At 36.3% G+C, this 18,706-nt stretch overlaps 2 protein-coding genes across 2 annotated transcripts; one reads left to right on the forward strand and one right to left on the reverse strand.

The window, feature by feature from the left end:
- The first annotated feature begins 365 nt into the window (after nucleotides 1-365).
- Nucleotides 366-3,312, forward strand: LOC140010809 (uncharacterized). The gene is made up of 2 exons (XM_072058385.1): nucleotides 366-1,587; nucleotides 2,308-3,312. Exons 1-2 carry the CDS (start codon nucleotides 580-582, stop codon nucleotides 3,046-3,048), a joined length of 1,749 nt encoding a protein of 582 aa, XP_071914486.1. The 5' UTR covers nucleotides 366-579; the 3' UTR covers nucleotides 3,049-3,312.
- A 1,120-nt stretch (nucleotides 3,313-4,432) lies between these two features.
- LOC113699968 (transcription factor bHLH61) lies at nucleotides 4,433-6,340 on the reverse strand. The gene is made up of 4 exons (XM_072056665.1): nucleotides 5,498-6,340; nucleotides 5,218-5,388; nucleotides 4,908-5,075; nucleotides 4,433-4,717 (listed from the first exon to the last, which is right to left on the reverse strand). The coding sequence occupies exons 1-4, from the start codon at nucleotides 6,152-6,154 to the stop codon at nucleotides 4,631-4,633; spliced, it is 1,083 nt and encodes a 360-aa protein (XP_071912766.1). The 5' UTR covers nucleotides 6,155-6,340; the 3' UTR covers nucleotides 4,433-4,630.
- Nucleotides 6,341-18,706: the final 12,366 nt, after the last annotated feature.

The following is an 18,706-nucleotide window of genomic DNA, read 5'->3' on the forward strand; positions in this document are numbered from 1 at the left end:
CATGTTTTTTTTTTCATTTTTTTAAAGTGCAAGTAAGAAGTTTCAAATTCAGAACTTCTTACTTACATTAACACATTTATGATTCATATACAAGTGATTGAATATACCATCTTTGTTACAAAAAATGCACAAACAATTTGTAATAAAATACAGCATGATCAAGCAGTTATGCGTGGCCAAATCTTGTTTTATCCAATTGCTACTTCACGAGGCGTCATGCGTCGCGGAATGAATAGTTCGATTAATTTTACTCATCAACAATAAAATCAATAGCACTTGCCCCCCCAAAAAAAATCCAAGGTCCTAAACTGCAAATATCGAAAACATTAAAGAAATTTCCGTACATATGTCGGTTAAACGCAGATTTGTACAGCAAGTTCACCATGGGCCCTCTAGTCAAGCCCGAGACTTTCAATGTTGTTGCGTAGCCCATTACTTAACACGAACATCTCGTGCATCGAGTTTAGGCTTTGAGCCTTTTTATTGTATTCCATCCCTATATCTTTTCAGACTTTGAATCTTGTGCTTTCCCTCGCCTGTCTGCCATCATAATCTCTGCAACACCAACTGTTCGTTAAAATGCGCCAGAGAAACTCTACTGAGAACAGAGCGAAACCCGTTGTCGCAATTCGCAGATCTCCACGATTTCTGAAGCCAAATCAACCCGACTCAGAATACCTGCAGACTCCGAATCATGTTCCAAACAAGAAACGGGTCCCTCTCTCGGATCTCACACCTCTTAGCTCAAATCCAAGCGGGAATTCTTTAAAAAGAGGCCAACTTTCAGATAAGGCGAAAGAATCCAATGTCCGGTGTAGAAGTTCCACGAATGTGTGTAGCGAGCCCAGAAAATTGACAGGATTGAATGGTGGAGTTGACAACTCTCGTGTTGTTCGACGGTCTCCTAGGTTTTCTCAGAATGGCAATGTTAATAGGATTGTTTCTGATGAATCTAAGCTGGAGCGCTCATCTAAGGTGAGTAAGATAGGTAAGCCAGTCTGCATGAATGCAAAATCTGAGACAGAAAAGCGGGTGACCAGGAGTTCTTTAAGGAGGTGTAACAATGGAGGTGTGAGGGGCAATGGAAAGGGTTGTGATGGAGTCACTTTGAAATGCATTTCTGATAACGGAAAAGCTAAAGGGGATGTTAATTTGTCTGAGCAATGCATGTATAAAATTGAAAAGAGGGTTACAAGAAGTGCCACTCGAGGAATTAAAGATGAACACCGTGCAAGAACTGGTAACGCCGAGGGTAATGAGTCCATCCAGAATATTCCCTTTGGTTGTTTGTACAAAAAGGTCCTTTCAGTTGATGGAGAAGATAAACATGGTGCAAACTTACCTAGAGAGCCTATTAGTGAAAATGCAACTACTAATGTTCTGTCCACAGACTTAATAGGAGGGGAAGGTCGGAGTGTTGGCTTTGAAGCTGAAAAAAAGCAGGTTCCTGCAAAAAGGAAGAAAATCCAAGTTGAAGAAGAGCATAGGATGTTTCAGGGATGGACAGCAGAGCAAGAACTAGCGCTGGAAAGAGCTTATTTTGCAGCAATGCCGACACCCCATTTCTGGAAGAAAGTTGCCAAAATGGTAATGTGCTGCCACTTGATTAATTTGGCAAAGAAATTTGGTTTCTTGTTAATGGTATCTGTGTTATTTTATTAGAAAAAATGTACTAGAATAACTTTTGGCCTATACTTTTATCCATTCATAGCTCTCATAATTATCAAATTAGTTACAAGCAATTGGAAATGCATGTTTAAATTAATTCTCTTGGTTTCTTTTGAAAATATGCACTTGTCAAATATAATCCCTGAATAAAATTGTAACACAAGGACAATTATAGTTTGATGGAACTTATGATGAACTGATTTGTGCCCCCAATAATAGGCAGGGCTTCGCAAAACTTGATGTGGTTTCTTTTTCCCTTGCTTCAGTTCATAAACCCAATCGCTCTGCTTCTTAGAAGTGCAGCCAGGAAAATGAAATCCAATTGCAAGAACAAATAGATTGGTAACTTATAATATGCTTGACCTCCTTTAATTCTTAAATCTACGATTCTCGTTTCGTATAAGATTCAGATACTTGTTCTTAGTCTTCTTGTTGTATCAAAATTTTTTGCAGAGTTCACACATAAGCCAATGTTGGTCTGATAATCCTACTCGTTATTCACACACTAGAACAATGACACCATTGCTAAAACTGCATTTCCAACTTTGAGGTTTATACAGATAGATGTTCTCTCCACCGTTTACTAGCTTGCATTTCTGCAGTCTTGATATGGCTTTAAATCTTGGAAGTTTGTTGCAGGTGCCTGGAAAATCTGCCCAGGAATGTTTTGACAAAATCCATTCTGAGCTTTTGACCCCAGCGCAACAACAACCACGATCCAGGACAAAAGGAGTGAATGCCTCCCTGTCACTCTCAGCAAGTAAATTGCTAAATGCTTCAGAATCTGACACGAAGAAGTTGAGATACAGCAAGCAGAAGAGTCGTGTTACACGTAGAACTGTCCGACAGCTACTACATAAACAGTATGCTGCAGATCAACATTATGAAGTAGATCTTTTCAATGTTTTGGAGTCAACATTGGATCCATCCACTCAATGTGTTTCCACCCCTGAATTGAATAGAGAACGACTAGGATTGGACAAAAGATGCCAGGAAATTTCTTCATCAGCCCACGGAAAGCTTCTTTCGTTATCAAATGATTCACGTGGATCTACTGTTATTAGTCCCGCTGTTCTAAAGAAGATTAAAAACAAAGCCTTGCATGAGAAATATATTGATCAACTACATTTGAGGGAAGCCAGGAGAAAGGCAATGTCACTAAGGGGAAAAAAATCCACGCAGGACAAAAGTGGTGGCAATAAAGAAGATAACCTTCAGAAGAGGAAGATAGTAAAAGATGCAAAGAATGCATTGGTTTTTTGTGCAAGAGATGCCATCAAGCATTTTCACCATCTACAGAGCAGGGAGGCAAACAAATTTGACGATAGTGTTCGCGATTTTGTAGATAGTTCTGAAGATGAATTTGAAGATCAAAGTTGAGAATTCTCATTATCCTTCTTGATTGCATGGAAATGTGTCAAATTTCTCCTTTGTCTTATAGGATAAAGCTGTTTGCTTAGGAGTACATGTCACAAACTTGATGACTATTATTATTTCCAATTTTCTTGGACAATTGGAATTGGCCCATTTACTGATTTCTCATCAAAGATCTGCGTGGTCTATATCTGCTTTATGACCCATACAAATGTATATATGTGCTTACTGTCTTGTATAAATAGTTGACTGTTTCTATTCCTTGCTGTATTTGCTTTGTAGTTTGTGTTACTTGACTTGAAGCTCCATAAATCTAAGGTTGTAAGTTTATATATATATATATATATATATATATATATATATATATATATATGATATTACGTTGGCATAGACTGAAAAGCGAGTACAAGAAATTAAAGTTTTCAAAGCTGGAGAATGTGAAAAACGTCATATGTTATGGAATTTGCAGTGGCTTCTCAGTGTTGATGCGGGATGGCTATTATGCTTCCGCTGCTTCAGATGCTACAGAAAGAGACACCAAGGATCTTTTGGCTCCATGGATCTGGATGCCTGAAGATAGCCATCCTGTAAGATATTTCTCTGTTGCGTCAAACGACTCTGGAAAATGGGAGTTATGAGACTGAGAATAGCTGCCTAAAGCGTGGGTTATCCATGGCTGTTTCCCGAAGCCATTTTGCTCGGTAGAGAACTTCTGACGTAGATAACAAAGACTTGCCTTTAGTCCTGGGATATGCCAAGTTTATTTACTACTTACTGCTGACTGCTGAAGTAGAGAGTATCCAACTCTTCAAATGTCAGCTTACGAAGCTCGTCTTTAAGCTCTAGCTAAAGTAGATTCTTTCTTTGTTCTCTTGTCTGAAAGCAACCAGACCTACTGCCTCGCCTTTCTTCTTAGTCTGCTGAAAACCCAATTTCAATTTCATCTTTGCTGCAAGAAACGATATACTTGTACAAATATGAGATCCATTTCTGGACTCGAGAGACGAAAAGTTTGATTATTGCCAAATTACTTCCCCAGCACTGCTATTACCATTTGTTGTTGGTTAGGTTGTGGATTTCATTCTTCATACCAAACAGGGTCAGCCAGTCAAAAACCAGCCCTAAGTATAAACTCATATTTGACTAGTTTTGGAAACGTATCAAGATGTCAATTTCTGTATATTGTTCCAAGGATCTTTTCACTGCTCGAGACATTCCTTGCTGACATATGATCATTGCATTGGATATGTTTCCCAGGATTTTATAAATCCGTTTATGCTTTATTTTTAATCTATATATCTATGATAGAATAGGAAATAATGGGTAATGACCGTATGGTTCCTCCATCAGATCGATTCAGAATTTGTAGATCCAATTCATCATGTGTGTGTGTATTATAAAACATCGTACTTTCATTAAATCTCCACTAATGGCAGAAATCATCATATACATCTAATGATTTAAAAATGAACCTCTAGAAAGCCTACACTATTAGAAACTAAAAAATTGCTAACACAACAGATCATCTTCCATGTTCCTCGCTAGGCTTCTGATAATGTCCAGATTTATTCTGCTGCAGCCACGCTCTCTATAGACATCTTCCTCCATAACCTGCATTCCTAAACAGTGCTTGCTTAACATCTTCAGATCCAACAATTCTGCGATGCTCCGCCACCTAATCAATTAATTAGAATATGAGATAGCACGAAAGGCTGGAGCAGGTCAATTACTAATTTTTTTACCACGCAATTAGCAAAAGATGATAATTAACGTACTGCCCCCCACGCAAAAAGAACCAAAAAGAGGGGAAAAAGGCGCAAAAGGCGATTCTGAAGCATTTACCGAGCAAATGGTCAGATGCATACCTCGGAACAGGAGGCTTGTACTGAGAAATCATTGAAACAGCTGATAACACATTGTTGAATGTCAAGCCCCAAAGCTTCCATTGTGCTGACTGTTGACAACAACATCCCTGGCTTGGCAGTGCAACAAATTTCGATCCGCGTGTCTACACTTCTCCTTTCCACGTCAAACTGATGCATCATTGAAGCCTTAGACAATTAAATTTAGCTGTGGAAACTAGGAATTTACGATACTGCAGCGCATAAGAAGTGACAAATGACAATGTCCTGGATACTGGATAGAGAGTTGCATCCGTTGGGTGCAGAACTATACCTTTGGAGGGTTCCTGGCAACTACCTCATTTGGCTTTAGCTGTTTCAAGTTTCCTATTTTAGTCAGCTGGTTGATGTTCTCCTCTGTACTCTCTTCTCGCGACTTGTGGATTTTATCCAAAAGCTCCTTCATGTAATCTATGGTATCTCCAAGTATGGATGTTCTGTCCATCTGTTAAATCAAGCAGCACTTGTTAATTTCATCCTACACACCAAAAAAAGAAAAAATGAAGCAAAGGAAAAGCATGTGTAATGCCAAATAAACTTCTAGAGACGATGACCTTGCTAATCTTAGGAACAATTGATCGAAGCATGGAAAGCCGGTCATTGAGTCGCTTCCTTCGCCTCCTTTCTGCCATGAGATTTTTGGACGGTTGCCCCTCAGCCTTCTTGATCTTGCTCCTTTTGTCTCCGCACAAGCCCACTCTAGATGCACCGATGCTGGTGGCGGTTGGTTGTTCAACCTCCACCTTGCAGAATCCTTTCCCCTCTTGGAGACCACGGAGCCCAAGATTTCCTCCATGTTCCACCATCCCTTCTCCATAATCTTGTTGGATGGGAACTGGAGGTAAACTGTCAAAATTAGAACGATCGTACGAGGAGCCCAGTTCCGGTACTGCCGTACTGAAACCATCACCAACATGATCAAGAAACGGATAGCTGGTGCTTTCGCCAAAAGGGAATGCAAAGCCAGATTCGTGAGACCCTGCCGCTAGTAATGCTGCCGGTGATGAGAGGAGTCCTAAAAGCGAGTTGGAGTTTGGGTTTGAGGTTAGTAAATCTTGGTTATGATCATTGCGATCGAAAGACTCGCAGTTCCAACCATTTGGGAAGATTTCGATCCCTCCACCGGGGAAAGTGGTCCAGTAACTATCCAACTTTGGAGCCACTAAAAACTCCTCCAAAAGCCCATTTTGAGTTTGATCAGTATGCTCCATCTCTCTCTCTCTCTCAATGGATAAGAAGCAACAAAAGCAAGGGAGCTAGCTAGCTTAACGATAAGTTCTTGATGTTGCATCAAGTAGAAGGAATATGTAAACGTATATAATAAGGTTTGATTTGCATTATTAAATTTCGTTATGCTATTGTTTAAGGGTATAGATTGTGTGTAATGAGACTAATATCAATTATCACCCAGAGCATGGTCAGATTGAAAAAGGAATCTACTTTTTCTCCTTATACAGTACTAGCATGCGTGTGTGTGTGTGTGTGTATATATATTGAATGTCTTTCTCGCCGAAATCTTCAATTGGACAGACAGGCTACATAGTTAAATTCCGCGACCCTGATTTGTGTTTTGATCCATCCCACATCCAAAGATTACGGGATCTTTACTCTGGGTTTAAGGTTCATGGGAGCACCTTCCTGTCATTAATTGGTTGGATGTGTGTTTCTTGTGGGTTCCCGTTAGATCACCTTTGGATCGCTCTTTGGGGTTATTCTCGTGTTTGTTTTGATTGAGTGCATGTCTGTGTTTATTTCAGTTGCTGAAAAAAACAGACCATTAATTTGGTGAGGGTGTGCACCGGGGGGTTGGGTCACCATTCCACATCGAAAGATTGTGGGGTCTTTATTCTGAGTTCAAGGTCCATGGGAGTACCTTCCTGTCACCAATTGATTGGATGTGTTTGTTTTAATTGAGTGCGTGTGTGTGTTTATTTCAGTTGCTGAAAAAAACAAACCATTAATTTGGTAAGGGTGTGCACCGGAGGGGTTGGGTCACCATCTTACATCGAAAGATCGTGGGGTCTTTACCCTGCGTTTATGGGAGCACCTTCCTGTCAACAATTGGTTGGATGAGTGTTTATTTCAGTTGCTGAAAAAAAGATTTGTGTTTTGACCACTGATCTGTCTGAACCCAAGAGGACGAAGCTAGCATCTTGAATCCTGTCATGTTTTAGTATGCTAATTAATATATGTGTAATACTATAGCTTAATTTTTTGGTGAAGAATAAACTACAAAGTCTCTTCTGATCAATGCCTCTGATTTCTTTTTTCCTCTTTCACGCTGCGCCGGGTTCCAAATCAGTTTGTCCTTTGAATTGAATACCCTGATTAGCCTCTGGATTCGTTTGATGATTGATTGTAATTTTAGCTTCTTAATACTTTTCTATAAATATATGTGTGTTTGACGACTTTTGTTCATGGCAGTGAGTTGTACTAGTAGTATATATGCTTTTTGTTGGTTACTATGTCACGATTAATTATTCATATATCCGTCCAAGTGAATACCGAACGGTGATGCAATTGAGGGTAAAAAAGGGTGTGAAAAAGGGTGGAAGGATAAAAAAAAAAAAAGCAGTAATGAAATGTTCACCTACTTTCATGACTTTAGGCTCCGGAGATGAATATATTTAGCATTCGTGATGGAGGCAAATTCTTGTAAAGAAAAAATGTAACATACAGACTTGGAGATCATCTCAATTTTATTTTGTAGGAGGGATGAGTTGGATAGTACGAGAGAACAGAGTGTAAAAGAGAGATATCGGATTCGAGCCCCTTCACTTGTTAAAAAAAATAAAATATATCTTTTCTGGAGCTGCTAGGCTCTGTCTCGCGGCAAAAGATTCCCTCCCATCTGAAGTTGGTGCTCTTTTTTTTTTTTTTTTTTTTCCAAACGATAAGAGATCTGAAGTTGGTACTTGCGGTGTAAAAGTTGTTAGGCATAGGCATGCAGGCTCAAGGCACTGCTGACTTTGCCACTAAATAGAGTAATTGTTAATGGTTTTTCTAATGGGTCGCCTCGCCTGAAGAAATACTATTAAGTAAGGTGACTTAAAGATTTTAGTATAGTTATCTATCAAACACTAAATATGACAATAAAATTGTGAACAATATCTCTACCAGAGAATCAAAATACAAAGTACCAACTCAATAAAGCAATAAACCCGCCCTGGATATAAAGCAGAACGAGTAAACATGGAGAAAATGAGAAAACATGGCATTGCTTACTCTTAAAGCCAAAAAAAAAAAAAAAAAAAGATGAAAAGAAAAAACTGTTGCTAACTAATATATAGTCTAGAAGTTGGCCTTGGGAGGAGAAACCTTACAGTGATCAGCAAACCCTAGATCTTAAAAGGTGAAATGGTTAGTCTGAGATCATGTTTTTGTTGTCTTAGTAAAGACCAGTAACCTCAAAGATCAAAAGCCTGGTACAAACAAAGCACACATCTCAAGAACAAGTCGGCCAGTGTCAGGTCAGGAAATTAAGCAACCAACTACAAAAACATATTATTAATTTGCTCCAGATAGATGTCAAGCAAAATATTATACATTGTACAGAACAACATTTCTTTAGCAGAATCGATTAAATCTTCTTCCTGCATTCTCTTTACAAGCTGTTCAAACTTCACAGATGTGATGGCAAGCTATGAAACTATGAAGAAAAAGCAGTTGGTTGTTTTTGAGCAAGATACTAACATCCAAACACAAAACGGTGAAGTGGTAATATTTTAGAAGTACGATTACCCAATATTTTAACGAATGAACCTTTTCTTGACAGATATAAATGCATAGCTAAATGTGCTTCACCGAATACAGTAACTAGGAGTGACCATGCACGTTATAAGGCAGTGAAGGACACGTCCATCTCTTTCACTTGGCTGTAAATATACCCATGTAGTACGAGTAATGACAACTGTCGTCATTTGTCAGCTAATCTCTTTGTATTATCATCCAGATTAGAGGTAACAATATGCCACTGCACCAAAAAGTAAGGGTGCTGATTGCATGATTTTGCCATATTTGGGGACACTATAGTCTTTCTGAAAATTCATTGAAAGGTTATCAGCACCCCAAAAAAAGGGTCAAGTTGAAACTACTACTACAAATTAAGGTCTTCTGGAATCCATCAGGAAAACAATAATATATCAGCGTAAATCCCTGTATTTAAATCCTTAATTCGAGGTGATATTTCACTCTTTACATATATATACATATATATATGTTGTGTAGCAAATTGATGGTACTTGGGTTGGTTGTCTTTGAACCCAAAATACACCAGCTGCCTGTGTGGGCGCGGTGCTTTGATTTTGCCAGTAACTCCTCAAATGGTCCATTTTCACTTCACTTGGTCAAGGGAGAAAAAACGTTCAAATTCCAATGTTGAAGCGTATGAAACAGATCTGACACAATAGCAATATTCACAGCAACGAAGGGAGTATACATCCACCGTCATCTTTGCCCTTTCCGGCCAAGCGAGAGAGAAGGGAAAGCAACAACAAAACAGATTGTGAAGCACCTGCACCTTCCAAAGGAAGTGGAACTTTAAACCAAGAGATGGGGTAACTTCCTGACAACACTGAAGGACCAACGCAATAATTCACCAGCTAGCCTGTCAAGCAATGCTTTTTGATTCAATAAATCAATGAAAAATGAATAGATCAATGAACAACAAATAACCAAGAATAGATCAATCCTGTTAGACATATATTCAAGAAGAAATGGTAATCAATCAACTATATATGTATCTCAGCTCTTAAGATATGAAAATTGGAAGTCAAATGCAGTAGTGTGCTAGTTACAAACTACATTTAATTGAAGAAGAAGGCCTTTGAGAACGAAAAGCAACATCCAAAGGTTCACCTTTTCTTTTGGCGCCTCATTGGTAGTATGCTCACGGATGGTGACAAGACTACGTCTCCCAGACAGGATCGCCATATTCTTTTAGATTACACTTGTACGGCCTTATTCCAATTCCGATTCCAATCCCATCAGGCCAATTCAGAAGCAAAACCACGGCGTCCTACATTCCCATCCCAACCTCCCTTATTCTTTAGAACGGTTTCTCTCCATCAGGCATCCACCACTGGCTTTCCTACTTTTTCTTCTTTTCTTTTCAGAACGGATGGGGTGGAAAAGAAATGATAGAGATGGTAACAGAACAAAATTCCTATTTCTGTCGAATTGTGGGTTAAATCAGATAACAAAATGAGTTGAAATTCATGCATATGTCATGTTATGTTTGTTGCAGTTATTTCCAAATTAAAACTTAGGGAAATTCTACAACTTTTTTTTAATACCATCCCCGTTATTGTAAAAAATTTAGTAAACGCTTATCATATCATTCAATAATTTAAATTTCTAAAATCATATGGGGATACATAACAATATCTCATTGAAAAATTCTACCACTTCTTTTGAAAAATACTATACCCATGATTGTAATCCACAACAAATTCTTGCTGTATAATTCAATAATGCAATAGTAATGATAAAAAAATTAGGATTTTTCTAACGAGTGTTTATTGGGTACTCGATAACACTAAAATATATCTTAATGAATGTTCAATGGACACCCATTAGACAGATCCAAAAAATTATATAATTTTAGAAATTAAATAATCTATTGAACCAGCAAATGATAACAATATAGAAAGAGAGAGGAGTTTTTTTTTTTCCCATAAGTGAGAGGTTTGGAATACAAAACCTCAAATTTACCATTCTTTCAACCTTACCAACCAATCCAACACCTCCTCTCTTTTTGTTTCATTCTTTATAATTCTATTTTTCCCTTCAAATAAAAAGCAAAATGGTATTGTCCTCTCCCATGAATAGGTACACTCTATCACATGTATACACTTGTTTTTCAAGTCTAACAAAACATCCACTAAAGTGACAAATGCCAACAACTTCTTATTCCAATTGGAAGAAAAAAAACACAGTACTTCCATGCATATATCTGGAAAAACCTACACCTCAATAACTTTTTTTCATTTTAAATCTGCACACAAATAAGTGTACCGTTCCCATTAACATTTATGTTATTAACAGTATAAGTTCTAATGATATCAAGTAATCATTCAATTGGTTCCATCATTTGGCAAACAGAAAACAAGAGAGACCAATAACTCCAGGGCGAGCAGCAGGGCAGTCCGTCGGGTCGCTCTTTCGGGTTACTCCCGTGTTTGTTCTATTTTTTTTTTTTTTTGTCAGCAACGATATATTTGTATAACCTACTTCATCCTAATTCAGGGGAAGGGGAGCTTAAGGAGGCTGTGGAAGGGGCTGGTGGATATACAGACCCAACTAGATCAAGAGAATGTTATGGCACAATTCTTAAATTTTTTTCATTGTTAATGAAATTTAAACCCTTACCAACAGCTCAATGAGGGACTTAAGTCCCTCCTGGTGGCCACTGAGCCAATGGCCCAGTGGTTCGTGTTTGTTCTAAATTGAGTGTGTATTTGTGAGTTACTTTCAGTTCCTGGAAAAAGAGCAGCAGGGCAGCCCACAATATTTTGGCAAAACCGCTTTCCCGCTCTCCATGATTGTTTGATGATCAGCTGGGTCCCGTTTGCCCATCACGTACGTACCTTCATTATCAGATAGACTAGACTCCGCTGTTACTCGTATCATTATATGCATCTTTTTTGGGTTAATATCACTTTACCCTTAATGATGTTTAATGCTATTATCAATTTTTTCCTTTAACATATTATTTTTTAGTCATTTTACCATCAAAATTAACTATTAAATTTAATGAAATTTATTAATTCAAGTAAAAAGACAGGTTTAGTTATTAAAATTATTATCACTTCTTCCTCATAAACTATAATTTTATTATCAATTTACCCGTAGATTTATTTTTGATCAACTTAGTTTACCATTAAATCAACTTAACAAGTCAAAAAATTTTAGAGGAAGTACCCTCCTCTTTGTAATAAACATAATAAAATTTTAAAGAATAATAAAAAATTTAAAGTTTTATAATAAACATAATAAAAATTTTAAAGTGGCTCTTCTCCTTTTTAATATCAAGGAAAAAAATTTAAAGCATTAATCTCTTTCTTTTTAGCAATCTTATTAATATTAAAAAAAAAATTGAAAGATAGGGAGAAGAGGGGGAGAGACTGAGAGAGAGCTCATTTCTTTTTTTAATACAAGTTAGAAAGAATTCAATATTTTTTATTATTTTAAAATTATTTTGCTTTTCTGTTTACCACCAAATTCCACGTTAAAGTAATAAAATAATATTATATTTTTTTTATTTTCTTTCTTTGTAAAATTTAATTTTTTGTTTCCTCTCCAATCACTTTTTTTTTCTAGTATTAATAAGTGTGAAAAGAGGAATTTGATTAAAAAAATTATTTTTGTAATTTTGAAACTCTTAAAGTGAAAAAAGGAAGAATAATCATTCCAACTATTTTTTATTTTTAATTATATATAAAGAAGGGTAAAAAGTTTTAAAATTTTTTAGATCATATTGATTAGATTAATGATGGGGTAACATGACCAGAAAATAATGTTAGGGAGTAAAATGATTGTATCACTGTAATTTAAAGGGATAAAGTAATAATAACAATGTAATAATGCTATAAAATAAAAGGGTTTTTTTTGTCCAAAATTTGTTAATATGTTGAATTGAATTACCTATGAAAATGAAATGACTAAAAGATAATGGGTAAATTGGTAGTAATGATATAGTTTAATAGGGTATTGCGATAATAACCCTTCTTTTCTTGCTTAAATTCTTTCCGCTATCGCATTTAATTTGCTTACCTTCATTAGTTACACAGATACATACTACATTATCGATTTTAAAAGCAGGGAAAACAAAATGAGGAAGAAACGGAATTGGGACATAATTTTGTTTGTCCATTTTTTGACCAAATTTGCCCGTATAATTAATTCTGCTTTGATATATAGAAGTTTGAGCGGAGAATTTACTTGGATTGCCCGTGAGTGCAATGGGTAGGTGCTTCCTTCCAGCTCCCAAGCCATTGCCACTAGTACTGAGTGCATCGTCAGCGGGACTTTTTATCATAGAATGATGGAGGGAGGGACTCGGCTGAAACGTCTAATACTACATGGAATAATGGGATGTTGCTTCTTTTGTTTCTGGCCAGGAGAATATTTCTTTTTCTTTTTTTTTTTTTTTACCTTTTTTGTTTTCTGGTTGGAGCTTTGATTCGGCCAACAAATGAAGACGGCTTTGCGTCTTTCACCGGTCCACTCGACCGGCATCGTGCAAAGGAGATCTTCTTCTTCCTCCTTTTCGTTCTCACCCCAGCAAGTAAATACAGGCAAATGAATGAGTAATAGGACACAACGTGGTTGCATGGATGCTGAATGAATGTGCAGCAGTGCATTCCTTACCGTTTTAATAACTGGGCGACCAATAGTCTTTCTGTTTCTTTCATGGGATTAAATGCATTCGATTTACAAATTAGTGGTATGACCATATATACTTTACTCTTTGTCGTTTTTCTTTTTCCTTTGTACTTGTCAAGCAATGCAATTATCCTTAATTTTTTTTTTTTTTGGGGTCATCTTCGCTCCAGATCATCACGTCTATGTGGTTGGCAGTCAAAAGAATTTCATCAAATCATTTCGCCAGTTATCGTGCAGAATTTCAGTTGCTACTTACTAAAAGAAATTTTACTCCGCGAAAGAGCCTTCTGACTTGGCCAAAATGTAAATCTCTGTTTAGATTGTAAATTATTTGAAATATTTTTACTGTAGCACTTTTTGTGATGTGATGTATGTGAGATAAAAAGGTAATTGAAAAGATAAAAAGGTGCGTTGGAAATTGTAATGATGATGTAAGCAAATAAATTTTGGCTAATAATTCTCTATCCAAACAAACCCGATTCGATTGAGACTTGCGCTACGACCAGAAGTGAAAAATTGCACTCTAAGAATGAGCTTAGAGTTTCCGAGCAAGATAGTTGCCTAAAAATAATTTTAGGGAATAAAACGATTATATCACTATGATTTAAAGAGATAAAGTGATAATAACAATACTGTAAGGAGGGTGAAATGACTGAAAGATAACGTTAGGAGATAAATTAATAATATAATATGGTTCAGGGGTATAAAATGATAATAACCCTAATTGATTTGAAGGACAGCTATGATGTAAATAAGTTAGCATGCCTGTGTAGGAAAGAGACGGAAATAAAAGAAGAAAGTCCTTAATCCCAATAATAAATCACCAGAAAGATGATTTGAGTGGCTTATTGCTGTCGAATGCGAATGTAACAAACGGTCGGATTTGACGTACCAAAAACTTTATTCATGAATTTGTGCCTGAGGGACAGTTCAACGAGAAAAAAGAAATTTTTCTTACAAAAGAAACTGCACCCTAATACCCCCTTATAGTCTAGTAGAGAGAATTCGAAAGCTGACCCTTAATTTGAGCCCAATGACAAAAAACAAAACAAAAGAAAAAAAAAAAAAAAGAAGAGGTTGCCATAAGTAAAACTAGCCGACTGTAATTGTTGACTCCTTAAATCCTGTAGACTTTGTTGGGCATTAGTCAGGCTTTTCTATTAGACGTCACGTAATAGTGAAGAAATTTGAGGTACAGATATCTCATGCCTAGCCACAAAATCAGGGCTAATCAGTTAGGTCTTTCTTTCTTCTTAACCAACACACATGATATAATTGAGGGGCGGACAAAGAAGAGGGAAAAAAAAAAAAAAACCATCCATCAATATCGTTCAATTCACAAAAAAAAAGATTTTGTGTTTCCGTCTTGGATAAGATTAGACGTGCTGATGAGCAATTATCCAAGTAAAAAAACAAGAAATGATCCCCAAAATTGTGCAATTATTTGTGGTAATGCAGACAGGATTATGAAATCTCTCACGCATGAGGCTGACTGCTGATCATAACTTGACAACAACATCATCACCTTTCTCTTATTCACGTCGATCGAAATTTTTAAAATATTTTCTTTTGCCGAAATCACCTAAAATCACGTATCCGGGAAGAACATGAAATTAAATCATCCTCATGCCAACCCATATTTCTCAAACTAGTGTATATTTTGTTGATCCCACTTTCCAAAAAGAGGGGAAAAAAAAAAATTGCTGATGCCAGTCGAAGCAACAAAGGCAATCAGATGATCTTAGATCTACAAACTACTACGCAACCAAAATTTTGCCTGTCATCAATTTTAATTGAAAAAAAAGAGAGCAAGAAAACTAGTGGAGGGCCTTTGTATATATATATATATGGTCTGCATGCACTAAATAAGATTTTGACTAGTTAGTGGATCGTGGCTTTTTTTTTTTTTTATCTCCAGAGCCTCCTGGAAGTTTTATGCTTCGTTGACTCTCATGTAACAGGTCAAATTCTTGGTAATGATGGCAGGCGACAATCTTTTTGAAGTGCAGAGCAGGAAATTGAAGGTCCGTGGTTGGTTTTTAACACTCCAACGTTTTCAAGGTTTACGCACCTTTTAATTTTTTTAAACACTGCAGTGGTACTACTATAAAAAGCAAAATTGAGCCCTATAGGCTATAGGCTATAGGACCTACTTTCGTCGTTTTATTTGCCTCTCATGACTACTTTTTCCTTTTCTCACATAAGCAAGAAATTGTTTAAGTAAACCTAATTTTAAATTTAATCTCAAAAATTGATAATTTTTTAAATAAATTTGGGGACTTAACTACTCAATCCTTAATCCATAAGAACGATGTGGGATAGACAGAAACGGGAAGTCTCTTATGACTACGTTCTCACAATTTGTCGAATTCTTAGGTTGTGTTTGGATTGCATTTTCCGTCATTTTTCATGAAAAAATTAGTGTAGCGATTTGATATATGTGAGGGAAAAAGATGATAGGAAAATGTGATCACGAAAAATGATAATATTTTCCGACGAAAACAAGCAATCCAAGCATGGCCTTAACCCTTTTTTTTTTTTTGGGGGTGGTGGTGGTGGTGGTGGTGGTAAGCGGTAACTTCCGGGCTTATTATCATGCTCAGGCTTCTTTCGATAATGGTTCCAGCCGACCAATGCAATCATCACAAGGCTTATTGATCTTGTCATCTTATTTTAAGCATCATTAAAAAGGTGAAAATAGTAATTATTCACGTGACAACAACACTACGGCTGAAAAAGCCACACTATATTTATTACCATGTGGCAGCTTATGTTTTACTAGTAGTAATTGTAAGCCACATTCATCCAGCTCTCTGTTTTCGGTTTTTTTTTCCCCCTTCCATTTACGTTTTAATCCTGCTGTTTTACCCCAACATTGCTTCCAACTGCCCTCGACATGCATTCTGCTTTGACCTTAAACCAGAAATTGCAACGTTACCGCCTCTGAATGGATATCAAACTATAAAGTTCATAGACAGAGTCAATATATATATATATATATATATATATTTATTATTTTGAAGGTTCGAACTTTAATATGCCTAAACTTAAACTTATGATCCAAATATTTTTTGGATATTTTGCGGGGGCAAAATTTTAAATCGTAAAGAGCGTTTTTTTTATTTAAAAAAATTTTAATTTTGTAAGGGACAAAATTGAAAATTATCTCCCCCCTGGTTGCATCCATGATAAAGTGTAGTTTCTTTTGGAGCTTTTGTCTTGCGGCATAACTACATAATATTAAAAATTGAACCTTTTTTTTTGGTTGCATCTAAATGGTAATTTTAGATGCAATGAATATTGCTGTAAGTAAAATCTTTATTCTTCTTCTTCGGTTTTGAACTTCAGAGTCATTATTAACTTCTGTAGTCCGCCTCATAAGCACTAGTGTATGTTACTATCGGTTCAAAAGTGATTCCGAGCGTTGTTTACGGGAATAGTTGATTCGTCAGTCTAAAATCATGGCATGGGGCTGAACATATTTTTTTTATTAAGCCCAACGACTGAATTCCGTTTGGACTCTGAAGAGCGGAAGTTACATATCTTGACCAAGGCCTAATAGCCCATTGGATTGGGTGATTGAGCAACCTAATAAGTGTGATTGAGCGAAACATTGAAAAGTTGGGGAAGCGATCGCGAAACCAAAACAGAAGGGAGGTTTGGGTGAAAGGAGGATGAAATTGATGAACAGAGCTCTCCAGAGCAAAGCTCAACCGGAGATACAGGAATGCCAAGGGGGAGTTGTATTGCAGAGGTCCTAAGATTGAAATATGCCAGACGATCAGAAGATTTGGTACCACTGAGAAGTGGAGCTTCCCGAGTATGGCAGGGCGTAAGAAAGGGTGATGATCTGGTGTCAGAAGGAATTAAAGTGGATGCTAGGAAATGGGCAGAAAATTTCCTTCTGGACTGACAAGTGGATTGGACGGAAGACACTGGAGGAACTTTGCATAAGGGAACTGCCAGAACAGGAGAGGATGAAGAAATTAAGAGACTGTTGGCAGGAGGAGGTAGGGGTGGGCAAAAAAATCCGATTCGATCCGAAACCGATCAACCTGATTTGAAAAATAAGATATTCGATCCGATTTTTCTTAATGGGACAGATGCGGGTCGGGTACCCGCAAAAACGGATACGGATATAGATTCGCAAAATAAAAATCCGCGAGTATCCGACCCGTAGGGTATATTATATAAATATTAAAAAAAATAAGGGTTCATTATATAATTTTATCCTAAGTGTAAGTAAGTGGTTCACAATCTCATATTTTAATCTCATATGATCCGTCTCTTCTCATCTTGTCTAAAAAAAGTGAATATTTTTTGTGAAATCTGAATCAAATGAATAAAACAAAGAAAAATTTATGAAACTCTAACATAAAAATTGTTCATCCATTTCATTCTTTTTCATTTTTATTCTACTTCCATCTATTTTTTCTGCAAAATTTTGGTTAATTCAATCAAAAAATTGTGTTTGGAGCTCCAATTTTCTGTTAGCTAGATAATTAAAACATTTGTGTCTTTCATTTATTTATTTATTTTATTGCAATTGTGTCTCTTAAATTTGTTTCATTTATTTTAGTGCAAGAAATTTATTTTCCTTTTTCATCACATTTTATGCAACAAGGTCTATTCCAAAGATGTAAGAAAGTTGGGAAAATTTTTTAAAATTATTTTAGTTATACTTTTTTCAAAAATTATTAGTTCTGTTCAATTCTTTTTCGGATTTGATTCCATAATCGACTCATTTTAGATGCAATCTTGTACCATAATATCCTTAAGGAAGCTGAAAAAGTTGTCATATACTTATTATTCTTGTGTCTATTATGTTGTAAAAGAATGAAATGCGTGAGAATGGTGATGTATTCAAGATTATCATAAAACTTCGTTTTATCCTTGTGTTTGTTATATTTGGAAAAGTTGAAAAAGTTGCCATATACTTATTATTCTTGGGTTTATTATATTATAGAAGGATGAAATGCGTGAGAACGGTGATGTCCTCAAAATTATTATAAAATTTCGTTTTATCTATTAGATATTATAATTTTACTATGTACTAAATTTATAAAATCGGTTTGATTATTGGATGAAATGTGTGAGAATTGTGATACATGGATTTTGATTATAATATATCTACCAATGTTAATTGGAAAGCATACTTTTTTTATTGGAAAACATGTTGATATTAAGTGAAAAATATTTTTTATTGGAACAGAGTTTTTTTTTAGGGACGAATACCCTATGACCCATCCATTTTTTTTCGGGTACTCGAAAACATTAAGAGCGGGTTAGGATCGTAAAATGGCTGATTCGATATTTTAGGGTCTGGTCAACCATATCTTGTTGCGGGTACTCAACCCGTGCCCACCCCTAGGAGGAGG

The sequence above is a fragment of the Coffea arabica genome, chromosome 7c, assembly GCF_036785885.1.
Source record: "Coffea arabica cultivar ET-39 chromosome 7c, Coffea Arabica ET-39 HiFi, whole genome shotgun sequence".
Lineage (NCBI taxonomy): Eukaryota > Viridiplantae > Streptophyta > Magnoliopsida > Gentianales > Rubiaceae > Coffea > Coffea arabica.